Source organism: Manis javanica, chromosome 3 (assembly GCF_040802235.1).
Source record: "Manis javanica isolate MJ-LG chromosome 3, MJ_LKY, whole genome shotgun sequence".
NCBI lineage: Eukaryota > Metazoa > Chordata > Mammalia > Pholidota > Manidae > Manis > Manis javanica.
This window is the reverse complement of record NC_133158.1, coordinates 67,087,229-67,109,109: the sequence shown is the minus strand read 5'-3', so window position 1 is coordinate 67,109,109 and position 21,881 is coordinate 67,087,229. Positions and strand designations below refer to the sequence as shown.

Below are 21,881 nucleotides of genomic sequence, written 5' to 3'. Positions count from 1 at the left end.
AATACTTTTTTAAAATTGTAAATGGCACTGATTGAACAATAAACACCACTACAGAAATAAATAGCTGGTAAGTGTCAGATCACAACTCTGACAACCATAACAATAATTTCCTAGGGCCTCTCCATCTTCAGAACATTAATTAAGTAGGTCTCAGAATAGCTCTCAAAAAAACTTACCTGCTGTGCAATCACTCAGCATATAAACAAAATCCAGGGAGTGGATCCTTGAGTTCTGCCTCAAACCATAAAATAATTATTGTTCCCTCTCCAACCCCCTTCACAGGAGAAGGAATATAAATGAGAGACAGAGAGAAAGGCAGGAAAAATTAAGAGGAAAGGAATCCTGCGCTAGAGGTGTGCAGACCCAGCTACCTGAGGGGTCGGCGAACCTATAGGCTGCTGGCTCTCCCAGGAGCCTAGTCTGGAGATGCCTAAAGCCAGAGGAAGGTCAGGGGAAAGCCAGAGGGATATCAGGAGAACAGAGGAGCTAATGCAAAATCTGCAAGAAACCTGAGGAGACAGGAGATGGAGTGAGAGGCAAATGGCAGCCCACAGTTGAAGAGGCCATGAGCAAGGAATAAGTTGGGAGATGGCTTTTTCACTGCGCTTTTTTGCCTCCCTCATTTTGGACTGGGTGGATTGCCACCTGCCCTGCTTATCACCATCGTAAGGGAAAAGAACAAGTGGCACCAGCCCAGGGCTTCCTGGGCTCCAAGGAACAGCGTCTGTGGAAAGGTCACCACCACGCCTGACTGAGCACTGCCTGCCTCCCCGTCAGTCCTTCAGAGGCCAGCAGATTACAGTGAAAGCAGGAGCAGTGCAAGTGGAGGATAGAAGTACAATTAGATGGGGGGCAGACTGGACCCCCAAGGGGGGTGAAAAGGTTCTCCTCCCTAAGGGGGTTTTCCATTCCATGACCCCTTCCCTCTGAACTCTCCACATTCACCTCCTCCCCTACGGGCTCTCAGGACTACCTAGGCAGCAGGTACCCCAGGGAATCAGTACTCACAGAAGAAAGGGACAACCATCTGCAGAAGGAAGCTAGAAGAGAGACGTCAAACTGAAAGGTCTTTACCAGATGTAGCAGAATTAATAAACAGGAAGAATGAAGAATAAGACTTTAAGACTTTAACATAAACAAAGTGACTACCCTGGGAGAGAGATGGATAGGAGGACATTGTTAAAATGAAGCAGGTTACAGTATTAAAGATGAACCAACTGGAAATCCCAGTTTTTAAAAATAATACTGCTTATGTAAAGACCTCAACTATGTGCTGGACATTAGAATGAAAAATGGATTAGAGAACTGGAGGATCAGGCTGAAGATTTACCTAAAGAGATGTAGAATAGAACAGAAAAACCAAGAACTTGGGAAGGCAAACCCAGTCATGATGTCAACATAATAGGAGCCCCAAAAGAAGAAAGCAAATGGAGAGAAAGAAATATTTGCAGAAATAATGCTAAAGATTTAACAACAGCCACTTCCCTGATAACCCTGGGGGTATTTTTTAGGACTTGTTGAAAGTTACAACCTTAACTGAACTACCTCCACCCATGTAAAAACAGTAAATATTTGCTGTGTATGTACTAACTATTAAATACATGCTTAATTCCAAATATATCACAGATAAAAATCTTCAAAGACAGAACAAATCATGGAACTATTAGCAAATGTTACAAACATGAAGATATGAAGGAATTGAGTGCAAAATTGGGTAGTACCATCACTAAATTTTATGAGTATTACATGGCAAGATTAAGGTGTTAGGGTTTTCAGAATATACCTGACTTGACACTAATTCTTGTAAAAAAAAAACCCTTGGACAGCATTTCCCAAAGTCAGTTCCACGGTACACCTGTTCTGTAGAGTGTCTTGGTGTTGCATGTAAAAGGGGTTCCAGGTGTAGTAGAACTTGGCTGTGTTTTAACTGCCCAATATCCGCGCCCCATTCCTATGTTTGGAGGAATTCTGCATTTTGTGAGTCTCTACTGGAGGTAGAGCTACTTCCACTGCAGAAGTTAAACAGCAAGCACCTGTTTTCACACATACATCAAGCTCAGTCACGGGCATGTGGCCTTGGTGGTGCCAGTCAGATCTGCTTTCCCCAGATACTGACTTGGGAGTCAGTGATGCAGGAAGGCAGCTGTTCAGCAAGAACACAGGCAGCGTTGGGTTTCCAGGGATGCTGTGGCACTGTGCTGGTAGCACTTAAAACCTTCCAAAGGCTTTCTGCTGCCCTCGGAGTAAAGTGCCAACCTTCCTGAGATGACTTTAAGACTCTTGAGGACTGTAATGGTCCTTCACATATCTCATGCTTCAGCCAAATGGATTCCCTCTTAATTCTTCAAACTTGCTTCTTGCCTTCTCTCTCTCTTCTCCATCCCTCCTTATGTCTACTATGCCGTAGTCCAGCTCCAGTGGGGCGGGGTAGGGGTTGGGGGGCGGTGAAGCTCAAAAGGATGAGATGGAGTCAGTGCACAGAGAGAGAGGACACAGAGTCAGATGGAGGTGGTCTCTCAACAAAGTGCCGATGACAGCTTTATTTATACCACTTTGCACAGGGATATGATTATTTTTTATTTGTTCTTTTGATTAACAAGCATAGGCAAGCTTTTTTCTTTCTGTTTCCTTCTAATCTATACATGATTAGCCGAGTGTTAGACAGGGGATTTTTTTTCTATTCCTTGACCTAAACTTTTCTTAGCAACATGGACTCTATTGTGTTTCTTGCTTCTATGCAAAGCGGTTTCTAAGTAATGCATGTGACCACAGAAACGTGCAGCATGTAGCAGTGACTATGGAGTCTATCAGCTCAGGGTGAAATACGGGTCACTCACTACTACAGTTAGCTAGGCAGGTATCATCATCTATATTTCTAATGCAATGGGTACATTTTATCTCCTCATAATATTTATTCTATCATAGATAGATGCAAGAAAAAGATAGAAAGTATGATTTAGTGCTGTAAGAGGGCAAGTGTAGATGATCAAGTATGTGCCTATAGACTAGGTATTAATCCAAGCCAGACAAGGGCATCAAAATATCCACGGGTGTAGACAATTTCTCTCAAAATTGAGGAGATGAGGTTCTAAGCCTCACCTCTGTTGGCCCCCATTTTCTCACCTGATGGCCCCCTGCAACTGTGCCTGTCTTAGGTTGTTCCTCCCATGAAGAATCTTACCCGTCTCTGGCTAACAGCCATTTTCCGGGGCCATACAGGGAGATGTAAAGCTGGTAAGTGAGAGAGAAGTAATATTCTTTGAAAATGTTAGCTTTTTACTTCTTTACAGATTTATGCCCCATGCCTTCTATGCCCAGCACTTGTCTTGAGGTATTTTTATCACTTGGAAAATTATGGTATTTGGTAATTTCACATATAAGGCACAAATTCTAGTAAAGGGCTGTAATTAGGAAGGAAGAAGAAAGACCATAGAAGTAGCAGAGGGAAGAAAACATGAGAAGATTGATTAAGTGTCAGACAGGGTTATTTTATTCAATATTCTCTCATAGCTCTATTTCTATAAAACTCTCCATCACTAGTTTCACTAGCATTGTAATAAAAAAGGGGGGGCATTCTCACTTAGTGGAGATGGGGCAGTCAGTGTTTGACCAACTAACTGTAGGTTTCAGTATTTTATGCCAAGATCGCCCTCTGGCCCCTGCGTGTTCTATTCTTCAAGAGCACTATCCTGAAAAGCTTCTGGGAAGTTTATGTTCTCCTCCTTTCTGTGCTGCTTATCAAAGGTTAGCTTAGTCTTTGGCAAAAATGCAAGCAAAAAGCAAAGCCAATAGTATAATGGAGAGAAACAAAAGCAAGGTGGGTAATAGGGGGAGCGAGATGCAAAGGCCCCTGCTTTGTGGGGGTCTTCCTCCAGCCTGAGCTCTGCTACACAGCTTGAGTAGCATGGCTCCCGGCACTACTACACTATTCCCTTTATTTGGACAGTTCTCCTGTTCTGTTCCACTTATTTTTTTGATTAATTCCTACTCATCCCTTAGGAAAATATTTCCCCTGAAAATCTATGCTACACACTTGCATAGGAACTTGCATGTTAATGCAATGCAATGCTTATTTGATTGGCACTCCATGTGTACACCTGTGATCTGAATGAGGGCAGGGACTAGGTTGCACTGCTTAGGAATATATCTCCTATGCCCAGAACAATGCCTGGCACAGGATAGAGAGTCAAACATTTATTGAATGAGCAAAGTTCATCATAAAGTAGCTAGAATCTAGACTGTATTCCAAGCCTGCTAATTATTATACCTCTCTACAATGCTTTTAGGAATGGAAATGTTTAGTATGAAGTTTAATCATAAGCCAAAATAGGAAAGTGTATATGGAGATATTTGTGTCTGGATTACTGTTGGCATAATGAAATGGGTGAGATGAGGCCTGTAAAGCGTCCTTCTTAGGAAAAGTGCTCTGCATACAAAATGCTGAGTATCTAAGAGCAGAGGGAATAAATAGCTCCCAAGGGGCAAACAGCTCTTCAGTGAGATGAATGAGCTGTTCCAGGGAAGCTGGAAGCCAAGCTGTGAAAGTAAATTAATATCCTACGTGAGATGAACCATATAACCTTCTCCTCTGCCAGGGGCTTCTGGGCTTATAAGCATATCTCCACACACGGGGAGCAGACAGCCCATAGCTGATTGATCAGTGAACATGTGGGAGTGGAAAAGCACTGCCCCAACATGAAGCCCAGTGGGGACAGCTCTGCCTTCTGCCCTTCCCAGGGCTCTGCAGGTCACAAAGCACTGTCACCACAGTCTAGGGAGGTAGACAGTCTGGGTGCTACTGTTCCCATTCTACAGTTAAGGAACCTGAGGCCCAGAGAATTTAAATGATGTGTCCAAGGTCACCCAGATAGTAGGCGTTAGTGCCAGAAATAAAAACCAGGTCTACACATCTTTCTTCATATGGCATGAGTCTACAGGAGATGGTTTTCCAAGGCTGAATAAGGCAAAGGGGATTTCAAATAGTCACATCAATCAGTACATGAATTGTTTTAATGTTTTTTTTTTTAAAAAGAGTATAACCTGTGATTGAAGCAGCTCAGTCCCCTGTAGCAGTTATGAAAATCTTGGGATGAAAGGCTCCATTGAATAGGACTCTCTAGCCTCTAATAAGAAAGGGATTCGGAACTGCAAGGCTGCTCTGCTCAGGGGCAGCTGTTTTTGTGCAAAAGTCCCATAATGGGCTCTCCCAGAAGGCCTGCCTCACTGAGCACCAAGGGTCTTGGCAGGTGGGTACAAGTTGGAGATAAGCTGATAGTTTGGGAGAATGACTTTATTGCTTAAAAATCCTACAAATCTGTTATGGGTTGATTTATGTCCTCCAAAAATATATGTTGAAGTCCTAACCCCTGTGACCTGTGAATGTATACCTTATCGGAAGTAGGATCTTTGCAGATGTAAGCAAGAGAAGAGACATCATTAAAGCAGGCCCTTATCCAGTGTGAGTGGAATCCTGGTAGGAGGGAAATTTGGACACAGATGTGCACAGAGAGGAGAACAACACGTGAAACGTGTGATGACAGAGGCCAGGGATGGAGTAATGAAGCTGTGAGCCAAGGCACAGGCACACCAAGGATTCACAGCCACCACCAGAAGCTGCGGGAGGCAAGGAAGGATCCTACCCTGAGTCTCAGATGGAGACTGGCCTGACTGACATCTTGATTTCAGACTTCCAGCCTCCAGAACTGGGAGAGAATACATCTCTGTTGTTTTAAACCTCTCAGTTTGTGGCACTTTCATGGCGGCTTTAGGAAACTACTAATACACCTAATAACCAATTCTAGCTAATAACCAATTCTAGGCTCGCATATTACTGTTCAATGTAGCACTAGCTTCACTTGGGTCCCCTGAGCATATTTCTTTTCCAGTGTGAAGCCATGAAGAAATGAGCTGTGTTAATCAGATCAAAGACAATGCAAACTTCACAGCTGGCTGAGAGACAGAGGCCACAATCAGTGAAGGCAGTGAAAGGAGGCCAAGCACCAGAGCAAGGATGGACAATGGCATAAGGAGCCAGGAGATCCAGAAGAGTACGTCTCGGGGACTGAATGTTTGCCACATCTCTGAATAACAAATCTGCCTTACAGAATGAGGTTCGTCACTCAGAAGCAGGCAAACACATAGGCCAGCACATCATGCCTTCTTTTTCATTATCATTATGAAACATTTTAGACATATAAACAGGTATAGAAAATATCATAACAAATACCTGTGTACACACAACTCAGCTCAAGAAACAAAAAGGCAATGAGCGTTCCCTATTTACCCCTACCCATCCCTACCCTTCATCTCCCAAAGTGACCATTTTTGGGGAGACAATTCTCCATAGGTCTCTTAATTCCTGCACATCTTACAGAAAGGTAATGATTGAAATGTTTTCTATACTATCATTTCAAGGATATTTGTATAGTGAACAGCCTCAGAAGATAGAGATAGTGTTCCCCCCTGGAGCAAAGGTCAAGCAGGCTCACTGCCCATTAGAAAAGATACAGATTTCCTAAGTTCATGGTTCCTCTCCTGTAGGTCAGCCCACGGCATGCACATGGGCATCTCCCCGCATCCCTTCGCATCACCTGCATGGTACGTGGGGGATGCAGGAACTGGTGCAACTGTGCCAATACTCATGCTGCTTGCCATGACAAACGGAATATAGTCCTTTTTCTCTCACCCAGGAATCTGTCTTCTATCAAAATCAATGAAACTGTGTCAAGGGGGGGAAGTCTCAGATCCTTCAAAACTTTTGAAGACAGTTATCTTAAATTTGGTGTTTATTATTTCTCTGTATGTTATTTTGCTAGATAGAAGATAGAGATGATACAGATATAGATAGATAAATAGATGATAGATAGATAGATAGATAGATAGATAGATAGATAGATAGATAGATAGATGATAGATAGATGACAGTATTTTTTTACTTGTTTACAAAGTTTATATAAATGGGATCATGCAGTATGTATGTATCCTTCAGCAGCCTGCTCTTTCTCAATTTGTCTTCTTCAGAGTTATCAGTACTGATCCATGTTCTAGGTCATCCATTTCATTCTTGTTCATGACTCCTTGTGCATGTGTAAGAATTTTTCTTGTGTATAAATTTAGGAGTGGAAACACTGGAATGTAATGTGAACTTACCTTCAGCTTTAGTAGATACCACCAACTTGCTTCCTGAAGTGATTGTACCAAATAACATTTCATAAGCAATATGCAAGGTTTCCTGTTTCTCTACATCCTTGCAAGTGTGTACCATCATGCTTGCGGGGCTTTACCTCTCTGATGAGTGTTAAGTGCTGTACATCTTTTCACATGTTCTTTGGTCTTTCTTTTCCTCTTCATTGCTGTTTGTATCCTTTACCCATTTTCCTACTGGGTTGTTGTGTGTTATGGTTTATATGTTCAAGATACTGATATTTTGTATCTTATTTATGTACAAATAACAGCTATTCTCTGGCTTGTCTCTTCCCTTCATTCATGGTGTTTCTGCAGCTTCTTGATTTCACAGTGGAGTTCCAGGAGAAGTCTGTATTCATAGTGGTGTTCAATAGAGTCAGGGATTCAAAATAGTGATGAGAGTATGATCTGACCAAGCATTGTATAGAGACTGGGCTGCAAGAAGATTGGGTTCTAGGCATGATTCTTCCATAGTTGAATGTCTCTGGGGAAGTCACATCACATCTGTATCTGGGGCTCCTTTTCTGGAAATGGCACCTTTGGGCTAGATGGTCCCCCTAAGCACCTTCCCAAATGTAAGTTTCTCTAACACTTAGAGTCAAAGTCATGTGCACCAGGCAGGCAACAGCAGGGCCTATATGGATAAGCCCAACTTTACTATAACTTGGAAAGTGACTGGGCAGCTTCTGTGTTGTTTTCCCTGACTTCCTCACAGGGGTAGCCTCTTAGTTCTCCATGTACCCACAGCACCTGCTCACATTGCTATCATAGTATCACATAATGCTGTTGGTGATAGCACCAGTTATCTCTCTGACTAGATCATGAGCTTCTGTAGGACAGGGTTGACTTTAGTATATCCCCAGCACCTCCCATAGCTCCTGACTCAGTGAATGCTTGAAGAATGATGGAGGAACTCAGGGAGGTAGGAAGAAAGGTTGGAAGAAGGAAAGGAGTGGAGGAAGAAAAGAAGGACTAAAGAATGTATGTACCCAAATGAACTTAACAGAATTCCCAAAACAGTTACACATTAGTAAAATGAACCATAAGCAAATACTATTGCAAGTATTTTACAAGTGGAGTCACTTTTCCTGGATCACATGGGAAAACAACAGTTGCTTATTAATAGAGACCAATAATTTCTGATTTTTAATCTGATCTTCCAACTAATAAATCCTAGTCTCATTATTTTAGCAAAACCAAAATAGAGTTTGAATTAAATTCATCTTCATCCTCTTTATGCAACAAAACTATATTACTTATTATTTTGAACTTTTCCCTACTGACATGTTCTGAAAGATTAAAAAGGGAGCCTCTAAGCTTTAGGACGTTTCATAATTGCGATCTACATAATACGAGATGGGACTACTTAAATAATTATTCTCTCTTAGCTATAATGCAATTCCCTGCTTGTAGCAAATAAAGGAAGAAAACAAGATTATGTACTATAGTCCCATCTTATCCATAGTTTTGCCTTCTGTGGTTTCAGTCAATTGTGGTCAACTGTGGACTGGAAGCAGATGATCCTTCTCCTGACATATTGCCAGAAGGTCGCTACTGTAGTAGCCTAACACTACATCACAATGCCTATGTCATTTATCTCATCACTTAGGCATTTTATCAGCTCACATCATCACCAGAAGCAGGATGAGTAAGGTATTTTGAGAGAGAGAGAGAGACCACATTCATATAACTTGTATTATAATACATTGTTATAATTGTTCTATTTTATTATTAGTTATTTTTGTTAATCTCTTACTCAGCCTGATTTTCTAATTACATTTTATCATAGGTATGTATATACAGGAAAAAACATAGTACATGCAGTGTTTGGTACTACCTGCAGGTTTAGACATCCTCTGAGGGTCTTAGAACATACCCCTGTGGATAAGGGGGACGACTATAATAAAATTGCTCATGACAATGGGAAGAAGCAGCGGGAGGGAAACTCCTGGCTCTTAAGAATGGTCTGTTACAAGGTATCAGGGTCCATTACGCATGGATAATACCCTGTCCTTCGTTTAGTTTTGACTTTACACAGCTTACTTCACTGCTGCAAATATAATCCAATTTTCTCAGTTGCACATTAGTCTCTGGAAAAGCAAAGCAAAATTTGAGCAGGACTCTATCCTTCCCTGGGGGTAATACATTATCTGTTCATCTTGAAAAACTGTGCAGTGTTTTCTATCTCCTACCCTAATGTATTTGTTTGCAAATTTATTATGCCAGTATCTCTGTGTTTGTTTTTATTATAATTAGTAAGATGATCATTAAATAATAAAAAAGTAAGTGGATTACGAGAGCCAGACCAGGAATAAAATTAGGGTGTGGGGATGAACAGTAGAGTTGGGTGGGGTGGCTGTGGCAGGGATACATCTATTCCATGCTTCTCCCAAGCAGAGCTCTTTCCTGGCAGCCCAATTTCAGCTCCTCCAGACACCAGCTTCCAGTCATGCTAGTGATCTCATGATTGTATGTCATGTCATAACAGAGTCATTCACTAGATGGTTTCCTTTGCACAGTACCTCCCAAAGTGTAGGCTCCAACCCATGTGCATCAGAATTCCCCAGTGTGCTTGTTAAAATACATATTCCTTATCTGCTTAATCAAATTCTGGGGCCAGAGGTGGGGGTGGGGGGCTTGAGGGAATGCCAAAAAAGCACACTAAAATTTGAGAATTGCTGCCTCAGAGTAAAGTGTGAAAACAAAAATGGAGGGAAATCCCTTCTGGCACTAAGTACCTAAGAAGGAAAGAGAGGTTGCTTCATAGGTATCAAAAAGGGAAGCAGACAAGCAAAAGATGAAGCTTGCCTAGTTCACAGGTCTCCTTAGGGTTTACCTCCATTCTGACTGCTGTTGATTAAAGTCAAACTAAAGTGTGTTCTACAACATGTGCTGTATAATGCTGGTCAATATTTGTGTTGTTGTAAACCTCAAAAGTGATCGTGCTTCTAAGCTAATTCATTTGGCCAGCAGTAAGGATGCCAAAGGTTTGCAGCATGCTAGAAGGGACAGGCAGGTAAAAATCGGTTAAAATACCATATGGTCCACAATAAGATACCACCTCACACCCACTAGGATGATTATAATCAAGAAGATAGTAACAGTGTTGGCAAGGATGTGAAGAAATGGGAACTCTTTTACATAATGGTAATGGAAATTGCTGGAATGTAAAATAACATGCTCTTTGGAAACATTTTTGCAGTTCCTCAAAAGTTAAACATAGAGTTACAATGTCACCTAGCAATTCTATTCCTAAGTATAGACTCAAAAGAATTAAAAACATTTTCATACATAAACTCTATTGGAATGTTCATAGCAGCATTGTTTGTAGTAGTCAAAAAGTGGAAACAACCAAAATGTCCATCAACTGAAGGATAGATAAACAAATGTGGTACATTCATACAATGGGATATTATTTAGCAATAGAAAGAGGTGAAGTATTGATAAGTGCTAAAATGTGGAAGAATCTTGTAAACCTTCTGCTAAGTGAAATAAACCAGATACAAAAGGGCACATATTATATTATTTCATTTATATGAAATGTCCAGAATAGGCCAATCCGGAGAGACAGAAATTAGCTTAGTGCTTACCAGAGATTGGAGGAGGGAATGAGGAGTGATTGCTAATGGGCATGGGGCTTCCTTTTGGGGTGATGAGAACATTCTGGAATTTGATCATGGTGATAGTTGCACAGCTCTGTGAATATACTTAAAACTACTGAGTTGCACACTTTAGGAATTGTGTGTGGTATGTGAATTATATCCCAATTTTTTTAAATGATGGAAGAAGTGTCCAAAGAAAAAATAATAAATTTGACTACATGAGAAAAATGCTTTGTGGTTATCTGTAGGAAAAACTCACTTCTATGTCTTTCTACTCACACTCACAACATTTCTAACATCTGATGTGTGAGGTTTTCCACACACCAAGCAATTCTTTGACATCAGCTTAGTGTCCTACAATTCAATTCAGTTCTGACACTACCTACCTGGTGTTAGCATCAGATCTCATAGGTTAGGGCTTAGTCCTACAATAGTGCCAATCCCCCACTTTAGAGGCCAATCAAAAGTCCAGGTTGTCACCAGTGCTTCTGACTAACCGGCTATAGATCAGAGGTTCCAACAACCCCCTTTTTGGTTTCGATTAACTTGTTGGAGCAGCTCACGGAACTCAGGGAAGTTATTTATTCACTAGATTACTGGTTTATTATCAAATGATATAACTCAGGATGAGCCATAGGGGAGAGATGCACAGGATGAGGTCCCTGTGGAGTTGAGGTGCTCCACCCTCCCAGATGCATTCACCAACCAAACCTCACACGCACTTAGGAGATATTCATGGAGGCTCCATCATGTAGGCATGACCAATCATTAACTCAGTCTCCAGCTCCCTCCTCTTTCTACAGAACATGGGTGGAACTCAAAGTTCCAAGTTTCTAATCATGGCTTGGTCTTCCTGGCGACCAGCTCCCATCCTGAAGCTATTCAGGAGCCCACCCAGAGTCTCCTCATTAGAACAAAGGAGATGCCTATCACCCAGGAATTCCAAAGAAATTGAGAGCTCTGAAATTAACTTAGTGTCAAGGAACAAATATTAGAACAAAGATGCTCCTTGTGCTCATATCAGTTAGGAAATTACAAGGGTTTTAGGAGCTCTGTGCCATTAATGGAAGGCAGAGACCATATGTATTTTTTCTATTATTTCACAGTGGTATTAACATGCCACATAGGGGTAATCAAAGCCCACATGGGGTCCCCACAAAGGAGGGTGGGGCAATATCACTTCCCAAAGGGAGACTTTAGGGATGAGGATGATATCCAAAGGTCAGTCACTGGAGACACAGTCCTTTTGAGAAACAGAGTCATTGGGCATGAAGGAGATTGGCAGGTAAAGAAACTAGAGGAGATGACAGGGGTCAAGAGCCTTGAGGGATTCAGATTAGTAGCAAGAAGGTAGATTAGTTAATAAGTGGGGTTGGGATAACTGGAGAGGAATAAGAAAAAAGATAAAACTGAAATTGTCCCTTATACCATGCACTAGTATTGATTGCAAAGGAATCAGAGATATAAATATTTAAAAAATGAAACCATAAAATACTAAAAGAAAATGTAAGGCTTAGGAAGCTGGACTTGTAAAAACTTTCTTGACTGTGACTCAAAATCCAGGGAAAAAACTGAGAAATGTGGCTCCCTGAATCTAATCAAGTCTCTAGCCCTAACTACCAGTTTACAGAAAAAAACGAGATAAAGGAACCTGATCAATGACGCAGTCAGCAAAATCTAGAATGTGGGCACTTCAGATTTACTGCTGTTTATGAGTTGCTTTCTTTAATAAAAAAAGTGCAAAAAAATAAAAATAAGAAAGCAGGGAGGTATACCTATAGATTAAAAGAGAGTCAAAGACATATCAACCAAATGCAAAGTGTGGATCATGTTTGTACCCAAATTTTTTTTAACTGAAAATAAAGCAGTTTTGAAACAAGAAATTCAAATATTGCGTGGATATTGGATAATTTTAAATAATTATTATTAATTTATCAATTGTGATCATTGTAATGTGTTATGTGAAAAAGAGGAGGTCTTATCTCCTAGAGGTATAGATTGAACTATTTGCAGATGAAATGGTATGATCTTAGGTATTTACTTTAAAATAGTCCAGTATGGGTATATGTGGGAAATAGAATTGTAAATTAAATAATAAAATGGTACTGGTGTTATAATTATTAAAGCTGGGTGATAAGTACATAAGGATTCATTATACTGTTCTCATTTCTTTGGGGTAAATCTGAAAGTGACATTGGGGTGACATTGGGGTGGAGGGAAGGATCTGGATGAAGGAGTAGAAGCAGCGGAAGGAGTCAAGCAGTAGAAACAGAGGAAGGAGTAGAAGACGTAGGAGTCAAGGATGACTCTCAGGATTCTGACACAGATGAATGACTGCATGGGAAGGCCATTCTACAAACCAGGAAATTTAGAAGAAATTAAAGTGAGGGGTGAAGGGAGCAAGTGGTCCCATTTCAGACAGGTTGAGTTGAGGCACCTGCGGAACATCCAGCACTCAGGGAAGAGGTCTGCACGAGGACAGGGTGTGGGCAGTTATTAGCTGCAGCATAATTTCCATTGGAAACACATGGAGGGTAGGCACAAGAAGATACTCCCTTCATCAAGTGCTTCTTATCAAATTAAAAAATTACTCTTGGACTGTGCTAACATTATGAAAGCAAAGTGGCTTAATCAAAAATGATATAAGAGAAAAAAATACTAATGTATGATAATAACCATTCATGCTATTCTGTGTCCTCTCAATTTCCATTTTAAACATGTAGAGATCTTCAGGGTTTGACTGCAAGATTTTCTTGTTTCATTTCTTTCCCCTAATAAAGGAATTTTCAAGACAACACTAGTGAGGACTTTAATACATTATGGGGGGAAAAAATCTCATCTGAAAGATCATATTTTACTTCTTCTTTTTTATCTTACCTTTTTTAAAAATTTTGTTTTTTCTATGTTATACAAAAACTGAAGAAAAACACCAAAACCAACTAGATTCTGGCCAGCATTCAATTTCCTGTCTTTGAAACAGCCATGATAATGTTAAGTCCTTGGGTTGACTTGTGTATTCAGAAGGAGCCATGGAGCTGCTCACATAAATACAAAAACTGAAGAAAAACAACAAAACCATCTAGATTCTGGCCAGCATTCAATTTCCTGTCTTTGAAACAGCCATGATAATGTTAAGTCCTTGGGTTGACTTGTGTATTCAGAAGGAGCCATGGAGCTGCTCACATAAAAAAGCATTTTGTGCCAGGGATTGATTTCTGCCCTGGAGCCAGGCAAAGAGAAGACTACTCAGCCCCTGTGTTATCTGTTGCTGGGGAGGCATCAGGCCATTGGCTAGGCTTTAATAAAACATGGCAATAACATTTTGGTTTGAAGCACAGAATACTTTCCAAGCCAAAATTAAAGTTTATCAGCAATTGAGATGCTTGTAGATTTCTTATTTTTGCAGGTATTTGTATCTTTAGCCTTTATAGTCAAGTAAAAGAAGAAGCACATCAGTATCTTTCTTTTCCTGTTCTGGGATCATTCTCCAAATCTGTGTTGACCACCCAGTTCAAACTCCTCTGCCTGCCATTTGAAGCCCCCACAATTTGGCTTCACCCAAGACCACATCAGATGGCAGCTACAATGTGTGCATGGGTGTGCATCTATGTGCATGCGCAATTTGATTCACCTCTCCACCCTGATGTGCAGGTGAATGCCGTGCGGGTGTATGTGAACAGTTCCTCGGAGAACCTCGACTACCCAGTCCTCGTGGTGGTTCGCCAACAGAAAGAGGTGCTATCCTGGCAGGTTCCTCTGCTCTTCCAAGGACTGTAAGTGGATCTTTGCCCAGACAACTTCATTACATTTGGTTTCTTTCAAGGTCATAGACTTTAATTGCTCTTTCCCTAATAAAAGGAGAAATCAGACATTTGGAATGCTGACATATTTTGCATGCTAGGTGCAAGCATTGGTCGAGGTGCATACCCTGACCTGGGCAGCTGTGCTTGATTTCCATCCGCTTTGAAGTTCAGATAAGCACTCTGCCAAGATTTTTAGCATCTAGAAAAACTTGTAGCTTTTAATTCTATCCAGTATGTTCTGTAGCTCTTGGCTGGTTGGTGTATCATCCACCGAGGACAGGGCTAAGCCCAACAGTCAACTTAAATGAGCAGCACCTCCTCCACTCTTCAAAATGCCCACTGAGTGTGTGGTCTTCATTCCGTATTTATTGAGCACTGCTAGGTGCTAAATGCTAGGGATACGACAGTGGAAGATCAGCAACAACAAAGTCCCTTCCTTGTGAAGCAAATATTTTGGCAGAGGAAACCGTACAGGTACGATAGCACTAATGAGAAAAAAAAAAACAGAAAGCATTCAGACATGGACACATAGTATGGTGTTCAATCATTTTAGAGGCTGAGAAATCTGAGGGTTGAAATGCTAATTCTGAAAGCCTTGACTTGGGCTCCGGGACTCTTTTAGCAAAACCTTCAAAGAAGAGAAAAATGGAATCAGTTGTTCTATGAGGACAGTTTCCCCTTCAAAATTGCCTACTTTTTCCTCATTAAACGAGGAGGATGGTCAGTGTACTGTGACACAGCCTGAAGGAACCGGCCAGCACTGAGCAGTCCTCATACCCCTGGCATGGGACAAACCCGAGCTAACACACTAGCTCAAAAATCACTATCAATAGGTCCAGTCTAAACATTAAAACATAGGATTCTGAAACAAATCAGCGGAGAAGTGGACTGAGATGCGTTTTTTCTCTAGCTTGTTCATCGAGTCTCCCTTGTTCTTGCTGCTTCTCTCCTTCACTGGCCGCTGCAGGTACCAGAGGAGCTACAGCTACCAGGGAGTGAGCCGCACCTTGTGTCCCTCGGAAGCAACCAATGAAACAGGACCTCTGGAGCGACCGATATTTGTAGATGTAGCGTCCATGGCGCCCCTGGGTGCCCAGTACAAACTGCTGGTCACCAAGCTCAAGCACTTCCAGCTGCAGTAAGCAGGGCCCACGGTGGCCTCTCTCTGCTCTTCCCCTGCTCGTGCGTGCTCAGTCTAGCTTCCTTCCTTCCAGATCAGCACTCAGCAAGGAAACTCCCCCCTTGGAGTACTGTTTTAGCACCTTCTGAACTCTCCTGCTCACCGCTGGGCAGCAGAGCACTAATCTGGGCAGCAGGGAGGACACAGTGGAGGCTGGTGCACGGGATTAGGGCAGCTGACCCCCACAGGGCATCCATCTTCAGAGTGCTGTGTGAGGACCCTGTCCTGCCTGTCATCTGAGCAAGAGGCACTGGTGACTGGGTAGTTCTGCATTATTCACCAGTGCCACTCTTCTGCAGGGAGTTTTGGAATTGTTTTAAGAAAGACCTTAAGCTATTTTTTTCTTACTCCTATTTCTATTCCAGTTTTCTCCATCCAGGCTGGGATCCAAATCACTTTGGATCCACCACCTCAAATTGTTTATGTTAGACGTAGACTATAATAAATTCACTTGGACGCCTTGTCTCCAAAGGATCTGTTCTCTCCCAGAGATTACTCTTGGAAAATATTGCATAAATATGTGTGAAAATTTAAACAGAAAGGCTAGGGTCATTCCTTAATAAGGCCATAAACTTCAGGGACTTTTCTGCCTCAAACTCAAGACTTCTCAAGGATTCAAACCATTTCCTCCCCTCTCAGTGTTATAAATAAATTCTAAAGAAAATAGTGTTAAATTGGTTATGGTAAAAACTAGAATTTGTACTCATAATTAAGAGAACAAAAAGAACCATGGACTAGAATATATTTCTAACACACATAACTGACAAAGGCATTATGCACAAAATATACAAAGAATTCCTACAAATCAATAAGAAAAAACAGGCAAGTTCCTTAGCTGCTGTCCCCATTATCACCCACCCTTCTGTGGCTTTAGCTTCATAGGGCAAGAATCTTGGAGCTCATGAGTCTGGGCACTTCTCAGTGTAGGAACTGGCACACAGGTAAATACAAGTCTGTGTGCTCACAGGTTCAGACTTAGCTTCACTGGAACAAATAGGTTTTCTGAGGCAAAATGAGATCTCAGGAACAGAAATTATACCTGAGAAAACAATCCTGTGACCTGGATCTCTCACTAGAACTTTAGGACAGAGACAGAAGAGTCTCAGCAGGGGAATCTATGTTTATATTCACCCAATGAAAAAACATATACATAATATAAATGGATTCAAATATGCCAAGTAAAAGACTAAGAATGTCAAATGGGATTTAGAAAAAAAGAAAACCAATATATGTTGCTTGTAAGTGTATAACCTCAAATAAAAGAATATATAAGTGTAAATAAAAGGATGGTAAAAGAAACACCATACTGATACTAACCAAGGGAAAAGGTGATGTATCAAGGTGGTATTATACAAGATATTATTTAAGTCAAGATTATTAGAGATAGAGGGACATTTCATATTTCTAAAAGAATCATTCACCATGAAGATAAACTTAAATTCTAAATTTGTATTCACTTAGTAACATCACTTCAAAATAAACAAAGCAACAGCTGCAGAATGAAAAAGAGAACTAAGGAAAAATGCACAATCTTTGTGGGAGAATTCTCTATAACTAGTAGAATAAGCGGATAAAAATTTGAAATATATATATATATACATAGACATGCATATTTATGTGAATATATGTATTTATGTATGTCTGTATGTGGTGATTAGATAGAACAGGCTTTGGAAAACCATGGCCCACAGACTGGCCACTGGTTTTTGTAAACAAAGATTTTTTGGAACACAGCCCTACCTACCCATTCATTTACATGTTATATCTGGCTGCTTTCATGCAACAATGACAAAGCTGAGCAGTTGGGATAGAGACATAATGGCCTGCAAGGCTAAAATATTTACTATGTGGCCCCTAAAGAAAAATTTTGCCAATGCCTGATATAAAAGAGCAGATCAACATGATTAACAAACTTGGGCTAATTAATATATTTAGAAACCTATATCTCAAAATGATAGACCACCTGAGCTTCTCACATGCACATGTAACATTTACCAAAAGTGCCAAACTTTAATGCCTATGTTGATAAATTTCAAAGGACTGAAATCCTCTATATGGAACTGAGATAGAAATCAAATACAAAATGATATCTAAAAAAATCTCCAAATGTTTGGAAATTGAGTGGTCTACTTCCAAATAACTTATGAGATAAAAGAAGAAATCACAATAAAATTTAGAAAATATTTTGAACAAATGATAATGAAAATATGATGTATCCAAACTTCTGGGATGCAACTAAAGCAACACCTAGAGGAAAATGTATAGCTTCAAATGTAGATGTTAGCAAAGAAGAATGTCTAAAAATCAGTGTGTTAAGTATCCATTTCAGGAAGTTAGAAAAAGAACTGAAAATAAAACTTAAAGTAAAAAAGAAGTAATTAAAAAGCACAAAAGAATTAATTGATAGCAAATTGAGAGTAGACAAAGTCAAACAAAACCATAAACCAGTTATTTGAATTGACTAGTATAATTTTTATACCTGTTTGTTTTTTTTAAATGAAAAAGGCAAGTTCATTGAAAAAAAGTCAAGAGACATGAATAGACACTTCAACAAAGAAGCTACCAAGTGGTCCAAAAGCCCAACTTCATTAGCTACCAGGAACACAAATTAAAACTATGATGAGATTTCGCTACACCTGCCAAACTGCTGACAATGCAGTGCCACTCCTGGTGATACACACAATGCCTAGGCATTTGTGCTACTCATTCAACACTACACAATAAACATGGACAAACTCCTGCCATACCTAACAACATGGATAAACCTCACAAAGGCAGTGTTAAGGAAAAGAAGCCAGACAGAAGGAATACATACTGTTCCATTCTATTTACATAAAGTTTAAAAACAGGCAAAACCATTCTGTAATGTTAGAAGTCAGGATAATGGTAACTTTAGGAAGGAAAGAGGAAGTACATGGTTATGTTTACCTGGTGAGAATTTATTCAGATACATACTTATGACTTGTGCTCTTTTCTGTCTTTGTTGTACTTCAATTAAAAGGTTTAACTTTTTAAAATCAGAATATTTCAAATTAGTATATACTACTTTTTTGTAGCTTATTTTTCTAAACAGTTTGCTCTGTCCTATTATAAAGCTCTCCTTAAATTTTCCAAGGCAGTTTATAAAGAAGTCTGTAGTCAGCAGAATTGCTAATAGAAATTAAATAGTTGTCGTGGTCTTCTCTACGCCCTTTGACAGTGTATACCCATAAAGACAGATGGGAAAATAGATGAATGAATGGTCAGAAGGATGGAGAAGTAATCACAGCATTTTTTTCCAAGTCTCTCCATTAGTTTTGTTGTAGAAAAATGTGATATGATAATTTCAAGAACAAAGAACTCCCCACCATCCCCAGAAAAAAAAAGAAAGCAGAAAAAGATTCTCTGGTGGATAAAACCCACCCAGATTAATTAAATCAGAGTCTCTAGGAGGGAGGTTTGAGCATTAGCATCTATATTTTTTAAGTTCCCCTGTGATTGTAATGTGCAGCCAGAGTTGAGAAGCACTGCCTTTAAGCAATTTCTAGAAATGGCGTTTACATTTCATTGTTTTAATAATTAAATCTACTTGGGATATCAAACAATATAGGAATTCATGATACATATTTGAAGGAGGCAGCAGCACATTACTGGAACAGAATGTAGTTTGAACTGTGGAAAAGCCTTGCATTTCCTGATTGGTCTCTGTGTCTTTGACCTGTCACTGTCACCTGGTGGCAGTGCGCTGGAATTCTAGGGCTGGTTTTCTGTGAGACAAAGTAGACTCTTTGGAGAGCTGAATTCTGTGAGGCTGAAGTCATAAGGTCACAACTCTATGCAAGTGTTAATGAATGATATGCATGCTGGTGAAAGTGCAAATCTATTTCCTCCTCACATTGTTTTCTGTTTCCGCCTTTTATAATGTGCCTTGACCTCAGCAACCAGGTATTCAGAGCATTTCAAAATGTATACAGTGACTGTGAGAATAAGATAAGCCTGAGAAGAGATGGTAACTGAGATATTCATGTCACTTGCTTCCTGGCTCTGGATTGCCCCACACCAGCCTTGCCTGTGACCCAGAAAGCCAGAGGATGTTGGTAATAGGCAAGAGCCGAGGACTGTGGTGAGATCTAGACTCTAGGTATTAAGAGAAACACTGAAGAATTAACTCAAAATTCCTAACATTGCAGTTGCTGTTGTATGTTTTTGAGACAGACTAAAAGGTATATGAAACATGTTCTATGATTTTGTTTTCTAGAATTACAAATTTTAAGAATAGAAGCAACCTTGGGAATCAATCCAGTCACATCATTTTTACCAAGGAGCAATCTGATGCCCAGAGAGATTAAGTGACTTGTCTATACTCACACAGCTAGGAAAGAATGAAATCAGAGCTAGATTCTATTCCTGACTTTCAGTTCTAAGCTTTTCCTGCTATAACCTGCTATTTCTACTTTCTGTTTAAAACTCTGCTCCCAATTTTTATGTTGCCCTAGATATGTTCTTAACTTCATAAAACATTTATTTATTTAAATGCAGCTTTGAAAATAAAATCCTGCCTTAAAGCATTACTTCCTGCCATCTAACTATCCCTCACCCACCTTCACACTCACTTACGCACAACTTTGCCATGACTCATTTTCCCAAACTTCAGTGCCCTGGTGCTCAGTGTCTCAGTGTGAAGTTGCAGACAGGGAAGAGCAGGAAGCTGTAGAAGCTGGCAGGCACCTGATCATGGGGGAGTGGGAGCTTGGACGACGTGTTAAGGCAGTTGTCTAAATTGTGATAGTTGTGTGCAGAACAGATTCAAAGGGGACAAGACTCTGTGCAGAGAAATTAGAAGGCTGAGACAGTGGTCAAGAAAAATAATGAGAGGAATTGAATTTATAGGACAAATTGACAAAACCTGATTGGGCTGCAGAAAAATGAGAGAATCAAAGATGACTGCCCCACTTGAAGATGGTGGTGCCACTAAGAGAAAATGAGAATTTTGAGAAGGGAGAGAAGAATGGATAGGTTCACTTTGGAACGTGTTGAAACCCAAAGTGCAGGTGCCTGCGGCAGACAGGCCGAGTTACAGGTAGCAGGCCCAGCGGAAGCACTCGTAGCAGGCACCACGGTGCCCAAGGCAGCCTTACAGGAGGCAGGCAGAGAAACAGGTGGCACCCCATCCTTGATATTCGAGATCTTGTATGCTGCACTAGGAAGTTTAGACTTGATCTTGCAAGTTTTGAGAGCCACTAAAAGATTTTAAGCAACAAAATAAGATGAGCAGATCTGACTGTTCAAGATGGCTTTTGTGGCAGTGTGGAAGATGAACTGGAGAAAGGGGAAGGTGGAGGCAAATGGGCAAATGAAAAGCTCTTTGAATAGAGAATAAAAAATGATAAGGACCAGAATGTGTTACAGCAGCAATAAAGTTGTAAGGGAGAAAGAGTCAAGTAATACACCTGGGATAATTCACAATTCAGAAAATATTTGGGCTAGAATAAGAAGTACAGCACCGTATGAGCACTTGCACCTCCAGCCTCCTCTAGCCTTCTGAGTAGGGATCTTGAGTCTGTTCTGAGAGAGTTTTGAGTGAGAGAGCTCAGCAGCCACGCTGTGAAAAGTAGTAGTTGTTTTTGGTTTTGTTTTTGTTTTGTTTTGAGGAAATGGGTGACTAATGAGGCTTGTAGACCATTTTGCTGTGTGTCATACTGTATAATCACCCTTTGGTATTTAGGGGATAGAATGCAGTCATGATTTACATTACTTTTCAGTTTTTTTCCTTCCTGGATGCCATATTGGGCACAGACAGTGTTTCTGGTGGGAGCAGCTGCATCCAGGCCATTTTTACACTAACAGAATCAGTCAGACTTGGTGATCAATCGATGTGGAAGTTGACAAAGAGGGAGGAATCCAAGATGACTGCAGCCATGATGTCAGAAGTCTGGTGAGGTTTACTGACAAAGACACACAGTGGGTCAGAAGCAGGGAAGCAGCACCTCCCACTCTGATCACGTGGAGTTTGAGGTGCTTGAGGGGCCTTGAGCCCAGTGCAGGCACCCAGCAGATGATCACCCTCCGGCTCAGGAGATGGCCCCAGACCGAACATAGAGACTCAAGCCTCACTGGTGTTTTTGTGGGGTT

The 21,881-nt window shown here is 40.6% G+C and overlaps 1 protein-coding gene across 6 annotated transcripts in view; it reads left to right on the top strand.

Moving 5' to 3' along the window:
* The window catches only part of SIDT1 (SID1 transmembrane family member 1), a 94,946-nt gene that overhangs the window by 20,610 nt on the left and 52,455 nt on the right, over positions 1 to 21,881 (top strand). For 5 of the 6 annotated variants that reach the window (XM_073231657.1, XM_017655947.3, XM_037013113.2 and 2 more), the window contains 2 exons: positions 14,439 to 14,560; positions 15,558 to 15,728. In XM_073231657.1, coding sequence (XP_073087758.1) covers positions 14,439 to 14,560; positions 15,558 to 15,728 — 293 coding nt within the window. The remainder of the gene's footprint in view (positions 1 to 14,438; positions 14,561 to 15,557; positions 15,729 to 21,881) is intronic. The other variant, XM_073231658.1, reaches the window with a different exon arrangement.